Raw genomic sequence first — 17,161 nt, 5'->3', positions numbered from 1 at the left:
TCACTGTAATAAGTTCTCTTTCATGGTTCGGGTGTATTTTCCATTGTATTTAGTATGATACCGTAAACCTTGAATAACACCATGGGACCCATACAAAGTGCCACTAGTGGTCCTGGAAGTGCTTCCAAGAAGCAGAGAAAAGTCATTACAAGCAAAAGCTGAACTGCTTGATGTATACTGTAAATCGAGGTCTGCAGCTGCAGCTCCCCACTATTCCAACATAAATAAATTCAGTGTAAGTACCGCTGTAAAAGATGAAAAGGAGGGACTTCCCTGGCGGTCCAGTGGTTAAGACTTCACCTTCCAATGCAGGGGTTGCGGGTTGGATCCCTGGTTGGGGAGCTAAGATCCCACATGCCTCGTGGCCAAAAAACCAAAACATAAAGCAGAAACAATATTGTAACAAATTCAATAAAGACTGTAAAAATGGTCCACATCAAAAAACAATTTTTTTAAAAGAAAAGGAAATTCATGAAGCTGCGGCCACAGCTACACCGACAGGCGCAGAAACCTTTTGCGTCTTTGGTGAAATATCTTTTCATCTTGTATTAAAAATGCAGTTTTTATGTGGGTGCAGGATTGCTATCGACTCTAATATGATTTGAGAACAAGCAAAGTCATTATATGAGAGCTTAAAGCAAAAAGAAGGTGAAGGATCTAAAGCTGGAGAATCAAATGCCAGCAAAGGCTGGCTTGATAATTTTAGTAAATTATCTGCTTAAATACTGTCAAGATAACAGGAGAAGCACCTTCTGCTGACCAAGAGGCAGCAGACAAGTTCCCAGATGCCATTAAGAAAATCATTGAGGTGATAGGACATCTGCCTGAACAGGTTTTTAATGCAGACGAAACGACCCTATTCTGGGAAAGAAAAATGCAACCAAGGACATTTATTAGGAAGGAAGAAAAGCGAGCATCAGGATTTAAGGCAGGAAGGGATAGACCAACTCTGCTCCTTTGTGCACAGGCAGTGGAGTTTATGATCAGGACTGCCCTTATCTACAGAACTGCTAAACCCCAAACCTGGAAGGGAAAAGATAAACGTAAGCTGCCCATCTTTGGGTTGTACAGAAAGAAGGCCTGGATCGTAAGAATCCTTTTGCTGGATTGGTCCCTGAAATCAGGAAGTGCCTTGCCAGTAAGGGACTGCCTTTTAAATTCTTTTGATATTGGACAATGCCCCTGGCCCCCCAGAGCCCCATGAGTTCAACTCCATGAGTAGACCACCAAGTTGTGTACTTGGCCTCAAACACAACGTCTGTATTTCCAGCCTCTAGATCAGGAGATCATCAAGACCTTTAAAGGCTCTCATCACACATGGTACTCTACAGAAAGAACTGTTGATGCTATGGAAGAAAACGCCTATAGAGAGAACATTATGAAAGTCTGGAAGGATTACGCCACTGAAGATGCTATTGCTTATAGGAAAAGTCATGAAAGCCATCAAGCCTGAAACAATAAACTTCTGCTGGAGAAAACTGTTCCAGATGTCGTGCATGACTTCAGAGGACTTACAACAGAGCCAATCAAGGAAATCATGAAATAGATTGTAGATATGGCCAAGGAGATGGGGGTGGAGGGTGGCTGTGAAGGGTTTCAAGATACGGATCTTGGAGAATTTCAAAAGCTAACAGACACCACACTGGAGGAATTAACAAAAGATGACTAGATGGAGATGAGAGCTTCTGAACCAGTGCCAGACGATGAGGAAGAAGACGTAGCAGTGCCAGAAACAAACTGACATCAGACAATCCGGAAGAGGGTTCTGATTATTCAAGACTGCTTTTAACTTGTAGGATATGGGCACTGAAAGTAAAGCAAACAGTGGAAGGAGGACTGGGATCCTATAGACCCACTTTTAGAGAAATGAAAAAGCACAACAGTCAGAAATTACGATGTATTTCCATGGAGTTACACTGAGTGTGCCTGCCTCCCCTGCTTCCCCCTCCCCCACCCCTCCCCCACCTCTGCCACCCCTGAGACGAGCCCTCCCCCACTCCAGCCTGCTCAACACGTGCAGGAGGAGGATGAAGACCTTTATGAGGATCCACCTCCACTTAATGAACAGTAAATAACCAGCATGCTGTTCGGTTAATAAACTTTCCCTGGTGTACGTGTGAATGTCCGCATGTGAAAATCTAATAATTGTATGGGACGTCTTTGTGTTATCACCATCATCGCCTAAGTGTTCATCGTGTGGAACATCCTGGGCAAGACTTGTATAGAAGTGGATAGCCTATTCTCACATAGGCATAAGGTGAGTCATATTTAATACAAAATTAACAATGTGTTAGTTTTCTTACTGTTTTATAACTTGGCTTTCAAAGAATTACATTGCTGTACCGTATGCCCCTCTCTCTCTCTCATAATTGGAGAAACTATCAGTCTTCATCGCATGTAAGTGGTTTTTAAAAAATGTAACAATGTTTCTAATACTGTATCATCAGTATGGCTGTAATACTGTGTGCTACCCAAATTTCATAACTTCTCACTCATTAGCGTACAGGCTAGGCCACCGTGAAGCAGTCATGTTGCTGCTTCTTTTTCATCAATGCATGAATCGTTATACCTGTAAATACGAATTTCTTTTTCTACTATCTTTTCACTTTTTATGTCTAGTGTTAGTAATACATATAACATTTACAGTTTTTTGTATCATATGAGACAATATTGATGTACGTACTGACAGACTATTCATCTTGTAAACAGACAATGTAAACTTATGGTATAAATAAATACAGTAAAGTAGGATCAATGTATTTTCTGTTCCTTATGATTTTCTTAATAATATTTTTTCTAGCTTACTTTATATAAGAATATAGTATGTAACACATATAACATACAAAATACGTGTTAATCAACTGTTCATGGTACCAGTAAGGCTTCCAGTCAGCAATGGGCTATTTGGGGAAGTCAAAAGTTATATATGGACTTTTGACTGCATGAGGGGTTGGTGTCCCTAACCTCTGCGTTATTCAAGGGTCAAGTGTACTTCCTTCCAGTAACGGCAGTTACTTTTCCACCTGTGATATCTCTACTTCTAGAAGAAAAGTTCTTTAAAGGCAAGAGGTAAGTTAGATTCATCACTGTGCTCTCAAAAGCCACAGTCCAAAGCCACTTGCAGAACAGTTAATTATTACATGAAACATTGCCTTCTTTAATATATTGCTATTTACTGGTAACTTCTTTACATGAAAAGCAGAATTCCAAGAGTGACTGTCATAAAAATGAGTGATGGAAAGAGGTGTAAAGGCCAAAAGCCTGGTGCTTTACAAATTTATCCTATTTTAAAACCACCTTATGAAACCCTGAGCTCCCAAGAATGTATGGTCAAATTAATATTCAGAAATATAAATCTATGTGTATATGAGAAAAATAGGCTTAGTTTCCATTTCAAATTAGCAGGATAATAGTCTTTGGAAGAAATGACAAAAAAAGAAAAACTTTAAAGATAAATCACTTTGTGAATTGGAAAAAGCATTTTCTGAATGAGAATAGACATTTTCACAAATTACAGGAATGAGAATTTGCCTTGTGTGTTTAGAAGAGACTGAGCATTTGTTTTTCTCTCTTTAATACTCATTAGTTCTTCTATTTGACACTAAAGTAATGACTTTAGATCTACCATTAAATGTAGCTTGATTTCTTAATAATATTTCACGATTACTTAATTATAAATGTATTTGAATTGCAACACAAATATTTACTTTGAGAGCCAGAATTGAGCTGTGCTTGTGCAGACGATTGCCGTGGTCTTGACAATGGTTTTGAAGGTAATTCTTTAGCCTGGGAGGAAAGACAACAACAAAAAATGCATGTGATTTTAAAACTCTGTTTTTACTTAGGAGCATATAAGGCTCCCCCCCCCACAGTGGGTGTACACGGCAAACGTTATCCTATGCACTCATTAACAGAGCACACGTACTGCTCTGGGCCACATCTGGTTGAACTGGACAACACGCGGGTGACGGCTGGGGGCGCGCTTCTATAACCGGAAGCTTCCCTCATCCTGGCACCTTTGACACCGCGCAGGTGGAGCAGAGCGATGCGCTGACCCGGAAGGGGCCACGCGGCTCCGAAAGGTGCGGAACTGGACGAACGAGGCGCACAAAACCCTCTGCACGTCAAGGCCCCTGGCTAGCGGCAGTTATTAGTATTATCAATTAATATTATAAAGTTCTATCCTTGCAGAAATGCAATCACGGAGAACCATGTTGCTTCCTGAAATTTGCATAGATGACTGTCAAGGTTTTATGACATTTTCACAAGAACTTTATGTTAATGAAATTAAAAGGGAAGTGTAGTAGGTTATTAGAAACCTGATATCAAGGATAGAATGTTCTATATAAAGAAATTTTCTGTGGCTACTAAGAAAAACATAAAAACCAAGCATGATTACAGAAGCCTTCTTCCTCTCCCGTGCTGCTTTTCTTGCATTGATTCGTTGTCCTTCATTTTCATACTTTTCAGTAAAAGAATCAAGAATTTCATAAAGATCTTCTGCTTCAGCAGGCCGTGGTATATCTCCAAATAAAATGTCATAAGCTCGAATGTCTTGACAATAAAATCTAATAAGAAATATATTAAGAACATTTCTTTTGCAGACATAGATCTTTTCTAGAGTTAAATGTAGGACACACAACTGTGTATGTGCGTGTGATTTACTCACATATAGCACTTCATAGATACGACTTTTCAAACACCAACTACAAGCCATAACCCATGTCAAAGCCTCTAAATTCACCTCTCCAAGCTCACCTCTAGAGGCGATCACCATAAATGGTCTGATATTTATATCCTTTTCCCAATAATATAAAAGCACGTCATATATACATACAAACATATATAGAATATTTATACACAAATGCATATAATAAACATATATTTATATAAACACTAATACACATATAATTACAATCACATACCTATACATCTTTATAGGTTTTTACTTTTTAAGTTTCTTATAAAAATGGTGCTAACATCTAGTTTCCTTAAAATGTTTATTTGTATCAAAATTATGTAAGGATTTGCCTTGCATGTTTAGAAGCCCTGCAACTGATTAAGAAGTATGTTTGTTTTAGTTTATCCAGGATTTAGGTGAACTTTAGTTGGAAAATCTTCCAAAGGCCTAGAATCACAAATTTCTAAAAGCATTCTTAACTTAAATTTCTCAAATTAATAAAACCAGAAGTAAAAACATTTCTCTTGACTTTACAAGATGGAGAAATTTAAGAATCCCCCCATTCCTCCTATTTTCTGGTTGTTGGGGTCTGCACTGAACGTTTCTGCATGTGCTGTGGGATTCTGGGTAAACGGGCACCGCAGACTTGGTACTCAACTTCTCTCAAGTCTGCTGTAAGCGGCAGACGTGTGTCCACCACCAGCTGAGGCAGCCCTGTCAGGGTCACTATTAGTGGGATTCCTGCCAGGTTCTAGAATTAGTCCTCTCAGTCTTAGCTTTTTATCTTTTTCTCGGCAATTAGACATACTTTCGTGGAAATACAGAAGAGCAGTTTTGGGGAAAATTAGCCAGATGGCAGTTTAAAGTGGAAGTTCCTCGTCGCCTGTTAGGGTACTTCCAAATCTTGTATTTTTTAAATCAAAATTGGTCTCTATCTTATGGAAGAAAGACAAAGGCTGGGCCTAACAATAGGAAACCTCTCATGAGGAACGCTGCACTTTGATGGTATGGAGACGGCTGCTTGCCTTCAGCCTCGAGTCACCCTCTGCCAGCTTCACACTCTTCTTCTGCAGCTTCCTCGCCTCTCTCAGCCTGAACAGAATTAAAAAGAATTAGGGCGTTGCTCTGGATGAGGCTTTGGCTGAAGGCAGTGTCGTGGCTGGTTTGGTCTTCAATCCAAACCACTAAAACTTTCTCCGGAGCAGTAATAAGGCTGTTTCGCCTTCTTATCATCTGTGTGTTCACTGGAGGAGCACTTGTGATTTCCTTCAAGGACTTTTCCTTTGCACTCACAGCTCGGCTAACTGTTTGGCACGAGAGACCTAGCTTCCGGCCCATCCTGGCTTTGACGTGGCTTCCTCACTAAGCTTGGTCATTTCTGGCTCTTGATTTAAAGTAAGAGACGTGCAACTCTTCTTTTCACTTGAACACCTGGAGGTCTTTGTAGGGTTATTAATTTCAATATTGTTGTGTCTAAGGGAATAGGGAGGCCTGAGGAGAGGGACAGAAACGTGGGGGCAGGGGGTGGTGGTGAGTGGAAACAGCCAGTCTGAGGAGCCATCGGAATACACACACGTTTACTGATTAGGTTCTCCATCCTATAGGGGTGCGGTTCCTGGTGCCCCAAACAATAACCATGGTAACACCAAGGTCACTGATCACAGATCACCATAGCCAATGTAGTGATAATGAAAAAGTCTGAAATATTGCAGGAATTACCGAAACGTGATGCAGAGACACAAAGTGAGCAAATGCTGTTGGAAAAATGGTGCCAACAGACTTGCCTGTGCAAAGGTTCTCTGTACACTCTTAACGACAGGAGTCTACGAAGTATTACTTTCTCATCGCACGCTCTTCAAATCAATTAAAGTGATTTGCCTTGCACTTACTTTCGGTTAGTTTCTTTCCTCTCAATCAAACAGCTACCTTCTAAAGACATGCCAGCGAAGAGGCCTCTTGACTTGCAGTAAGTAAAGACAGCCGCGGAGCTTCTTAGGGAGACGTCTCCTTCTAAATTCCTGCAAAACAGAAGGCTTTGCGTCACAGAACTGTGAGCACGTTCACTTGAAGATGTCTGATTGGCACTGCGCTTCTAACCCAAAAGAAGGATCCTGCTCTGCACTTACTTCAATCATTTTTTTTGCGGGGGGGAAGAAATATTGTTTATCGAATATTTAATGAGGTCACGTCCATAGGGCTTTCTCTTTTTGTAAATTTTATTTATTTATTTTTTATACAGCAGGTTCCTATCAGTCACCTATTTTATACATATTAGTACATATATGTCAATCCCAATCTCCCAGTTCATCACGCCACCAACCCCATCCCCAACTTGAATCATTTTACCTATTTCACTTCCTGCTGGCCTAAGCTAGGTGCGTTCAAAGGGGCCTAGAGGACGGACAGTTCATGGCAAGTACACAGCAGGTCAGATGGTTGTAGCACAGTGCGATGCACGTGGAGAACACACGTACCGCTGATACTTTCCCATGTTGTCTTCCTTCCCTAAAACAGGGAAACACACCTCAAGAGTAAAAGACTGTGGTTCTTTTTACAGTGAGTATTTGCATGGAACTTAGAAACATTTTTAAATGATTTTACTGAGTAGCTTCTATAAACAGTCTGGGTTTAAAATATTTAATTGCTCAATTAACTCAAGAATAGTGATTGATAGAGAAGGAAAATACACTTTAAGCATCGTAAGCATCACTCAAGTAAAACACTTCCATCTCAATTTTTCATAATTTAGTTTGAAAAAAAACCCTTTTTCCCTGATCAACGCCGTCCTTTCTCAGTTAATTAAAATTGACTCGACCTGGCTCCTTCAAAGCGTGAGGTGAATTTTATGTTGATTCCGGTAGACACAACAGCCTGCAGTTCTGAAATATTTAATTTCTTTTTGTGTGTTTTAGTTTCAGATTTTCTCACAGTGGCTGTGTTTTGTATATTTCTTACTTGTAAGCAGCCTCAAACCCTCTGGGGCACGTGTAAATCATAAATTTCTGTCATTTTAATTCGTTTCTCTTGATGAACAACGATGTAGTTTTAAAGCCTTTGCTCTCCAAGAGCTGTTCAAATGGGATTTCAGCGCACTCACCTTCCCAAGGGCCCAACTGCCACAGTCAAATTCCCTCCAAGTGTTAGGTTACCGCCTTTTGCGAAAGCTTCTACTGCTCTGTCATAATTCAAAATTATTACCAAATCCGATACCTGAAATGTAGACAGCCATTTATTTTAAAAATAATGTCTAAACATCATTTAAAATATATGTTAACTAAAACTCAAGATGCGATATGTAATGTAGCAAGAATTTCAATGTAGCCAAAGAAGGTATGAAAGCAGGGCCGCGCTGCGGATGTGAGCCGCTAACCTCCCGCCGGTAATCAGAGCGCAGGCCTCTGGGCACTCTCTGTGCATCGAGCACGTGCTGTGAGGTCTCCAGGCATCGACTTCTCAGCAGCCTCGCGGGTTAGTGAGGCTGAGTGACGTGTCCTAGTGACACGTGAACAGGTCACACACAGGTTGGAAGGTCCGGGGGCCCGAGTCTGGTCCCCACCGGCGCCCCTGCAGGGCCACGCGACCCCCAAGCAGAAGCCGCCCCAAAGCGCAGGACACCAGGAGGAAGATTAGTTAACCAGTAGTTATGCCTATTACCATGGTTAATCCTCCAAGTAAAAGCAAGGCTGGAGCGAGTCTCCACGCTCCGGGCGGGTCGCTGTGGACAGGGCGTGTTCTTCAGACTCGCCTCCTCTGGGGCGGGACCCCCGGTGAGGCCGCGCGGGGTGCCCAGGCCACGGCCCCTCACCCCACGACCGCAGAGAGGCGCCGGCTGGGGAGGCCAGGCTTTCAACCCAGCTCCTCTTCGCAGCACCGGGCCATCTGCGGCATCTTGGCTCCATTTGCCCTTTTCATGGTTAAAGTCCACGGCAGGACCCGCCCCCTGAACCACCACGTGGAGTCAAGCACGTGTGTCAAGTGCCGGAGAACTGAAGGCCTGAGGGCCTGGCGCTGGGAATCTGGGCTCAAAATGGAAACCATTTGGGTGTTAATTCCACTTCTGCCCCTGGCATATTGTGTGACCTTGGGCAAATGATTGAGTGGCTCAAAGCCCCAATCTCCTCTGTAAAATGGGTATAATAGTAACCAGATTTCTAAGCATATATAATCGTATAGATATATGTATATACATGTATATACGCATATACAGAAATCTAGGGTTGTTTGAAAGATGAGTTGAAATCATTTGTAAACCCTGGCATCACATCTCAATAAAATATGCAAAGGCCAAGCAGATTAATGTTTAAAAGATGACTTCATTTATATCGTTCTTTAAATTTTTCAAATCTTTGTTTTCATCTGACAGAAGAATCTGATTATTACCAAATGTGATTGCACTCGGAAGGGCCTAGTGGAATTCCTGATACAGTTTAATATGAATCCCTTCATGAAAAATTAACTCAAGTTCCGTAGGACAGACCAAATATGCCAGCTAATTGACGCATGCAAAACATATCACTGTGACTCATGTCAACTGTTAATTCCATTTTATACATGGACAGTTTCTGATGATCATTATGTTGACTGATACAGAATTATTTAGCGTTTCTCATGCAAAGTTAAGCAATTTTGCCACTGATTACATAACCAAATCTTATGTACTTTTTAAGATAACACATATGAAATTACTTTGCGTAATGCTTAGAGTGTACACACTCAGCGTAAGTCTCCAGCCGTGACCTTGTGGATACTCTAGTTGTTATGTCTCCTTCTACTTGGTACGTCTTAGGATAGTTAAGTAAGGCACAACTCTATGAGTCAATAAAGAAAATAAATTAATCCTTTAATTTTATGTCTAGTCTCAATTCAGTTCTCCTGAAATAAGAGTAAGATAATCCTGTGTTCTTTGGTGACGTGACTAATTAGAGAACCAGGTCCAAAGCACCACAGTTTGAAGAGCAGCGGTACTGACGACGGCTCTTGATTTATTTCCACAGCTTAGAATAAAAAGCAAAACAGATTTCCTGAAAGAAAACCGGAGCAATGGAGCAAATAAACAGTTAAGACAGACGTTTAAGAATTTGATAAAGGCTTCTTAATAAGTTCGCATTAAGATACAGTTAACTGTAAATAAAATGCGAGTTTTACAATTGAACTCAATTCTTTAAAAAGAATTTAAAAAAATACAAGTATCATGCAGGAAAAGCTGGGGGAGAAATGTTCTCAGGAACCGGAGGGCTTCTCGTCCCCTGACACCCTGTCCCCAACATGGGACTATCCCATCTCCCTCTCAAGTGTTTACCCACCTTGAACCCAAGCCACCGAGTCCCTGATGCTGTCGTCCTGTAACGAAGAGATAGCTTCCAAGCCCCAAATCCAGACAACCTGGCGAGAAAGCCCAGGACTCCCTCCTGTGGTTCTAGTGAGACCCGTCCCCAGCCCCACCCCTAGCCTCCATAGAAGGGTCTTCTTTCCCATCTCTCAAGCCATTCTGCTCGGGAGTCTGTCTCACTCCCCAGAAAGCCTCATCATGTGGGCAGTAAGATTTCAGACTCAGTACGTGGCATCATCAGCCTCAACGTTCTACCCAAATTTGAGGGGTTCCCATCCCCTTCCACTCCTCACAGTAACAGATCCCCCCCTTGCACAGCAATCTTAGGGGACTTCGAAACTGAACTCTGATCTCCAAGAGTAGTTTCTCAACTTAGCCTAGATGCCTTCCTCATCATTAAAGGAAAAGGGTTCATCCAAATTCTCCTGGAAGAAGCGGAGTCATTCTTCTCACATTACAACCTTGGGTGAAAGCGAGGTTGATCTGATTTGATGGCCCAGTGTGGATTCTGGCTTTTGGTAAACAACGAACAGTTGGATAATCCAAGGTATCAGGGTTTTCAGACCTTTGGGCTCTGCTATAATTGTCCTGGAAAGAAAATTTAATGGTGTTTAAACCAAGTCTTAGCATTACCTTTCCTTACTCCACTGACTTTTAAATCTTTCATTTGTTGTTGTTGTGTTTGGTGGGTATGTGTGAGTTCTACAACCTTGGGAATTCTCAGCAGCTCTCATGAGGGGACCAGTGCCATCATCTATACTTAACTAATGCCCAAGCTCCTGAGGGCCAACAGGTTCTGTACACGTCCCTAACTTCACACACCTTCAGAACCGTTCCTGGTCTAGATTCCAAAGTGGAGCTAGAACTAGACTTCCTGATAGTCAAGTACGCATTCCACGTGTAATGAAGGGGTCGCCACCTGGGGGAGGCAGCAGGGGGGCGGAAGCTCGCAGGGGGTCCTGGGCCCAGGAGAGGGGTCTGGTCCCACCATGGGGGGCGCTGCAGTCCCCTCCAGCCCTGCCACCACACACCACACCCACGTGCTGCCAGGTGGCGAGAGCAGCTGACCCCAAACGCCAGCCCCCTTGCCTCTGTCGTAAGACCTGCCTTCCCCTCCTGTCATCAGACCAGGGCAAGTTTACCTGGAACTACGGCCTTGCTTGGACGCTTCCTCTTCTCTGTCCTGCTTCCCTTAGCCCCTTATAGGTTCCCCCCCACCCAGAACATTTGCTCAGTAAGTCACGTGCACCACGAGCCCTGTCTCAGGCTCTGGCTCCAGTGAAACCAATTAGAGACAACCACACACCACCTCCGCAAGATGCTCAGCATCTCTGTGCGTTGAAAATAATCACATGCGCCCCGCCTACCTCATCCGTGCCCTGAAATCCACGGCGTGTTACATGGGTGGGAGTTACGGTTAGAGCCAGCTGGGGCACTAGAAGCGAGGAGACTCACCCAAGCGCCCACGGAAGCCAGAGGCCTCCCCCTGAATGGCCAGCCTGTCGTTCTCCGGCTGGAGGAGTCACATAACTCAGTTATCTACACAATGACGGCAGCGACAGCCACTCAGCATGGCTACGGTATGGAAATGATTCTATGAGAGTACATGTGAGAGTTTTATGAGAATGTTAGCCATTATTGCTAATTATTCCATTCCAAAACAGAAGGGCAGATAATTAAGTTATTCGACAAACATTTAATAGTTTGAACCGATGATGGCAGTGCTTTAAAGAAACATTTATTTTGGGTGTCTACTTGTGCTTGACACTTGGCCAGTCTGAGGGCACAGGTATGAAGGACTCACAACCTAGGTAAGGGCCAGGCAAGAAAACCTCCAGACTGGCGCATGCGCCGAGCGCCCCATCCCACTAGGAGCAAGTGTCTAGCGGAAGAAGAACGCCAGAGAGGAGCTCGGGCAGCCTGGGGGGCTGCAGACTTGAGGCATGGGTCCCGCTGCCTGAGGTGGCCACGGGCCTGCTGCACTTCATTGGAACTGGAGCTGGGGCGACAAGAGCATCCAGACGCAGGAGCTCCGCGGGCGCATGGCCGCCGACCCCCAAGCTCCCTCGCTCATCCTGGGTCAGAGCTGCACCCCGAAGGTAACTTCATGTTTCTGGCCAGGTCTGAGATGCTTCCTGGGGAACCAGCACGGCCTCTCGTTAGCACTGAAAAGTGACCGACAGCTCTAACCTTACGGCTACGCTCAGGGAAGCAAAGCCAGGTCCTATCGAAGAGGCACAAACTCCTAGGACAGTCTTCTAATCTCTACTTGAAGAGGATATTTTTAAAAGTTAATACTTATCTTCCATGTACAGTATTTAAATGGAATTCCAGAGTTAATTTCTACTCAGCCATGAGGGTAAGTGGCATTCAAGGTTTCCACAAACGGCAAATATAAGCAAATGCTCTTTGAGATGGAGCCCCAAAGCCTGGGGTCAGCGGGCAGTGATGAGGGACACCTGGGTACAGCACCAGGACGTGTGAGCAGGGGTGCACGACAGATGCTGAAAATACGCTTTCCACACGAGTGCGATGTTTCTGAAGGCCATGATTTGGTTGAATATACAACCAAAAGGCAGTCATGTTAGCAAAACTAAAACACGTTCCTCTTTTTATATCACAAATCTATGCAGCAGCAAGTAAAGGTCAAATAAAAATGAAAGTCAGTAGTGGAAACACTTCCTCCTAATAAGGCCAAGGGCATTTAAAACTACGGCAACAGAGCAAATTCATAAAAGGGTAGTTCAGGAAGAAACTGACTGAAATTTCAGAAGAAAATGATTTGGGAATATCAGGAGATTTGATTTACCAAATCACTTAGCAATAAAGCAGCGGACGAAAGCTTGATATCATGTAGATGCTCCCTGTGGGAGAGACCTCTGTAAGCAAGTGTGTGCTGGCATAATTTCTAGTCCATTTGATAGAAACCATAGTCATTAGCAGCAAAGTTGTAAAATGAAACAATACAAAGTCAACCTTTACTTAAAAAATTGGAAGTAGTTTGAACATCAGGGATACCAAACTGGATTTTGCCACAAATGTTGATACATGGCATTGAGCTGTTTGCACCCATGACTCTGCAATCAGAAGCCATAAACTGCCAGTTGTAGTTTTCAGGTCTGAGAACACGTGTTCTGCAGATATGCTAACGATGGAAACAGATGAGATGGTAAATGAAAGAAACTCTACTCTCAATGAAGGCGAAGGAGAAAAATGATAAACATTACACAGCTTCAGGTAGAGAGTCAAGAAAATAAAAGGGAACGATTTCCATAGGTGGTTAAACGAGAACAGTAGGAGATCACTCGACTTTCACGTAGCAGTTGCTTTTAGAGAATAGGGTAGTCGTATGTACACACGTCACCACTCACCTCTATTCCTAGTTCAAATCCTCCACCAAGCCCAGCTATCCCGATGGCCGAAGGTGCAGACCATTCTAATAAAAACAAACAAACATTACTCTAATATTAAAACTCCTTGGCACATAAATATGGGGAGGAAAAATGCTAAAATATGAATTAATAGTGTTTCTTCTTAAAATAATGAGATTTTGGCGTTTTTGCCTATGTTTTTAAATGTTCTTTAATAAATATATATAATTTTTTTTTTTTTTTTTTTTTTTTTTTTTTGCGGTACGCGGGCCTCTCACTGCTGTGGCCTCTCCCGTTGTGGAGCACAGGCTCCGGACATGCAGGCTCAGCAGCCATGGCTCACGGGCCCAGCCGCTCCGCGGCATGTGGGATCTTCCCAGACCGGGGCACGAACGCGCGTCCCCTGCATCGGCAGGCGGACTCTCAACCATTGCACCACCAGGGAAGCCCTATAATTTTTTAAGTTAAAAAGGTTTGAAAGGTGTTAGTTATTCATTATGAGCCTCATAGACTCACAAGTCTATGTTTTCTAATCTTTCCCTACAAACATGCGTAATACCAAACTATTGAATTCTCACCAATTAAACATACATAGCATTTGATCATTTCAACCGTCAGTATTCCTAATGTTTTACAAAATAATTGAGCTGGAATTCCAGTCTTTTGTTAGCATTTTATCATAGATATAAGAGAGCAAATGGATTCAAAAGAGCTTATTATAATCGCTTCTAAGGGTAACATAATACTAAACCGTTTCTATTGTAAATCCTGGAGGGCAAAAACTGTTTTGACACCCTTTGTGCCTAGTAGAAGCACAAGAAATAGGTTATAAATTCAAGACTATTAAAATTCTAACAAGATACACATCCTTACATTTGGAAACTAAGTACAATAATTCCATTTGCCACGATATGGTACATTTCAGGATTATCGTGTGCCTAGCTTTCCTGATCTGGACACAATTGTGCTAAACAAGTCTAGAAAAAATAACTGGGGGGTGGGTGGATAGTCTAGATGAAGTACTTTCTGAAAATGCCCAGCAGCTACCTAAGCCTAATTTTTCTTGCTACCATGTATTCTAGATGACAGGCTAGTGCTTGAATATACCCAGAACTAATCTATCTGGGCTTAGAGGGGTTTTGATTACAGAAATTAATGTCTCATAATCTCAAAGTTATTTTCCACTTCCTACGTTAGGGACTGTCCCTGTTTAAAAACTGCCCACCTGGGCTTCCCTGGTGGTGCAGTGGTTGGGAGTCTGCCTCCTAATGCAGGGGACACGGGTTCAAGCCCTGGTCTGGGAGGATCCCATATGCCGCAGAGCGGCTGGGCCCGTGGGCCACAACTACTGAGCCTGCGCGTCTGGAGCCTGTGCTCCGCAACAAGAGAGGCCGCGATAGTGAGAGGCCCGCGCACTGCGATGAAGAGTGGCCGCCGCTTGCCACAGCTAGAGAAAGCCCTCGCACAGAAACGAAGACCCAACACAGCAAAAATAAATTAATTAATAAACTACCCCTAACATCTTAAAAAAAAAAACTATTAAAAGTGATTAATTTCTAAAAGAAAAACAAACTGCCCACCTGGCCAGGGTCTGGGGATTTGCTGTGCCCCACTGGGCACATATTATATTACCCTCTGAAGAGTGACCAGCAGCTACTTGGGAAGATGGGAGACAGAAACTTAGGTATCTAAGTAGGAAGGTCCACCCGAGGTTCTGATAGGAGCCCCAGGTGTCGACGGCTCCTCCCCCTTTTCTGACGGTCACCGGTCCATGACCATTCGGACCTGCAGGGCTGGGGGCTCCTTGCAGATGCAGAGCCCATCTCACGGTGGACTCGATTTGAGTGTGCCTACTTGTCTGGTTGTACTGCTGGGAATCTGCCCACGAAAATTTGCGTAATGCTTCTTTTCTTGAGAAGAAGAGAATGTTGTCACTTTTTGTTTCGTAGCCAAGCCCAGAGCTATGAAATCTGAACCACCTCAGGGGCAAACTCTCATTTGCTGTAGGGACGCCTCACAGGGGACAACAAATCCTGCTGACTCAAGTTCCGGGGCTGTGCGCCCCCCAAATGCCGGGTGTATCTCCTGTCAGTGGATGGCCCGTGTTCTCCCTCAAAATAAAATTAAATTATCTACACTAAAAAGAGCTATTAACAGAAAAATGTGTTCAATTATATAACTGAACAGCAAATGTTAAATTCATATAAAAGCCTTTTAGTTGGTTATGACACACCCACACACATTTTAAATATTATATATGTTGGTTCTTGGGATTCAAGCAAACATATTTTGATGTCATGTCTGAAAAATCAAGTATTAGATTTCGCCCCAGAAAGTAAAACCAAATTATACTGATCTTGATATGATTCTGCCCTGGGGATATTCTTTAAAATGTTTCAGCTTTTAAGATCCCACACAGGAACAATGGGGGAGAAAAGCTTCCATAAAACAAAAGAAAGCAACTGAAGGTGAAGCTGAGGAATAGGAATGCGTATGTAACAACAGAAATACAGTGTCAATGTTTAGCATATGCTCCATGGGAGGACAACAAAGTGTGTAAAGACGGGGGCCCCATCTTCTGATATTTTGAGTCTCACGGGTCGTCTGACCACAGAGAAAACGGAGGGAGCGGCCCAAGGAAGGTAGTCCAGGCGGCACCGGAAAACCTGTCTCTCTCCCTACAAAACCTGTTTATAGTGGAAACAGAACAAAAAAGGGACAAGGATTCTCTGCCCCTCCCAGTGAAGGGAGGCTAGCTTACTTCCATCTGGAAGGCGTGCCAGCACGATCCCACTGCCACCTCTCGCTGTGACCAGAAACCCAGCTTTTATCGCAGACAGGACCACCAGGCCCTTGGCTTTGGCAATGACGTGTGCTGCAAAAGATGAAGACAGGTGAGCGCCCGGCAGGTGACAGCTCAGCAGGCCTGTGCACGCAGGTTTGCTTCCCAGGGACCAGGGCCTCCCTATAGCCTCAGCGGCACAGGGAACTGCGAGGAAACCGCCCCAGGACAGAGAAGCCTGAAGCCTTCGGTGGCCCTAACCCAACAGGGCAGGCGCTCAGAATCCTGCAATGGACACAAGAAATGAGACACTGGGATGAGACTGTAGTGATATCTAGTAGCAGGACAAATAATTTGGAGATTTCAATTAATTTACAACATTATTTATAATTTTAAAAGTTACAAAAGTATCTTCAAAGAAATTAAGACCTACATAGTGTTAAGGAGAAACTTCAAAAGTGACTGACATGCAGTGTGCAGCAGGACGTTTGAACTTAGAGCCACATTGTTGAGTTCAGCTTCTATTAATATGAAAATCTGGATTCAAAACCAGGAAAATTAAATGATTTTGCCACTTAAAAACATTTTTTGACTTTATAAAGTGATCTGATCAGTATTCGAATAACACATAACTACCAGTGCACTGAAAATATAATTCAATTTACAAAATATTGGTTTATCCACATTTCAGGGAAGTTTGTTACACAAAAGGAAGGTTATTAACATAGGTAGCCACTAAACACAGTGCCTTACTAGTCTGTGGATCTATTTACACAATAGTACATCTTTCAAATAACAAAGGAAGCCTAAACATTGGAAATTATTCTTGGATCCCAATGTTACTTTTAAGGTAGTTTAATTTACCATCATTTTAGTCAAATATTCTGTCAAGGAAGTCAAACCAGACAGTGTACTCAAATACACAAAAAAGGCTTTGTAGGTGTCCCTAGGAAACACTAAATTTCTAATACACTTATGCACACCATTTCAAAATTTAA

At 43.0% G+C, this 17,161-nt stretch overlaps 1 protein-coding gene across 2 annotated transcripts in view; it reads right to left on the bottom strand.

Annotated features, from left to right (window-relative positions):
• SH3YL1 (SH3 and SYLF domain containing 1) overlaps positions 1 to 17,161 on the bottom strand; it is a 46,711-nt gene that overhangs the window by 10,892 nt on the left and 18,658 nt on the right. For both annotated transcript variants that reach the window (XM_030844524.3, XM_060309588.2), the window contains exons 4-9: positions 16,143 to 16,256; positions 13,382 to 13,446; positions 7,779 to 7,891; positions 6,571 to 6,699; positions 4,400 to 4,568; positions 3,708 to 3,786 (exon numbers count right to left, since the gene is read on the bottom strand). In XM_030844524.3, coding sequence (XP_030700384.1) covers positions 3,708 to 3,786; positions 4,400 to 4,568; positions 6,571 to 6,699; positions 7,779 to 7,891; positions 13,382 to 13,446; positions 16,143 to 16,256 — 669 coding nt within the window. The remainder of the gene's footprint in view (positions 1 to 3,707; positions 3,787 to 4,399; positions 4,569 to 6,570; positions 6,700 to 7,778; positions 7,892 to 13,381; positions 13,447 to 16,142; positions 16,257 to 17,161) is intronic.

The sequence above is a fragment of the Globicephala melas genome, chromosome 12 (genome assembly GCF_963455315.2).
Source record: "Globicephala melas chromosome 12, mGloMel1.2, whole genome shotgun sequence".
In the NCBI taxonomy this organism is placed as follows: Eukaryota; Metazoa; Chordata; class Mammalia; order Artiodactyla; family Delphinidae; genus Globicephala; species Globicephala melas.
The sequence above is the reverse complement of the archived record's forward strand: the minus strand, read 5'-3'. Positions and strand labels throughout refer to the sequence as shown.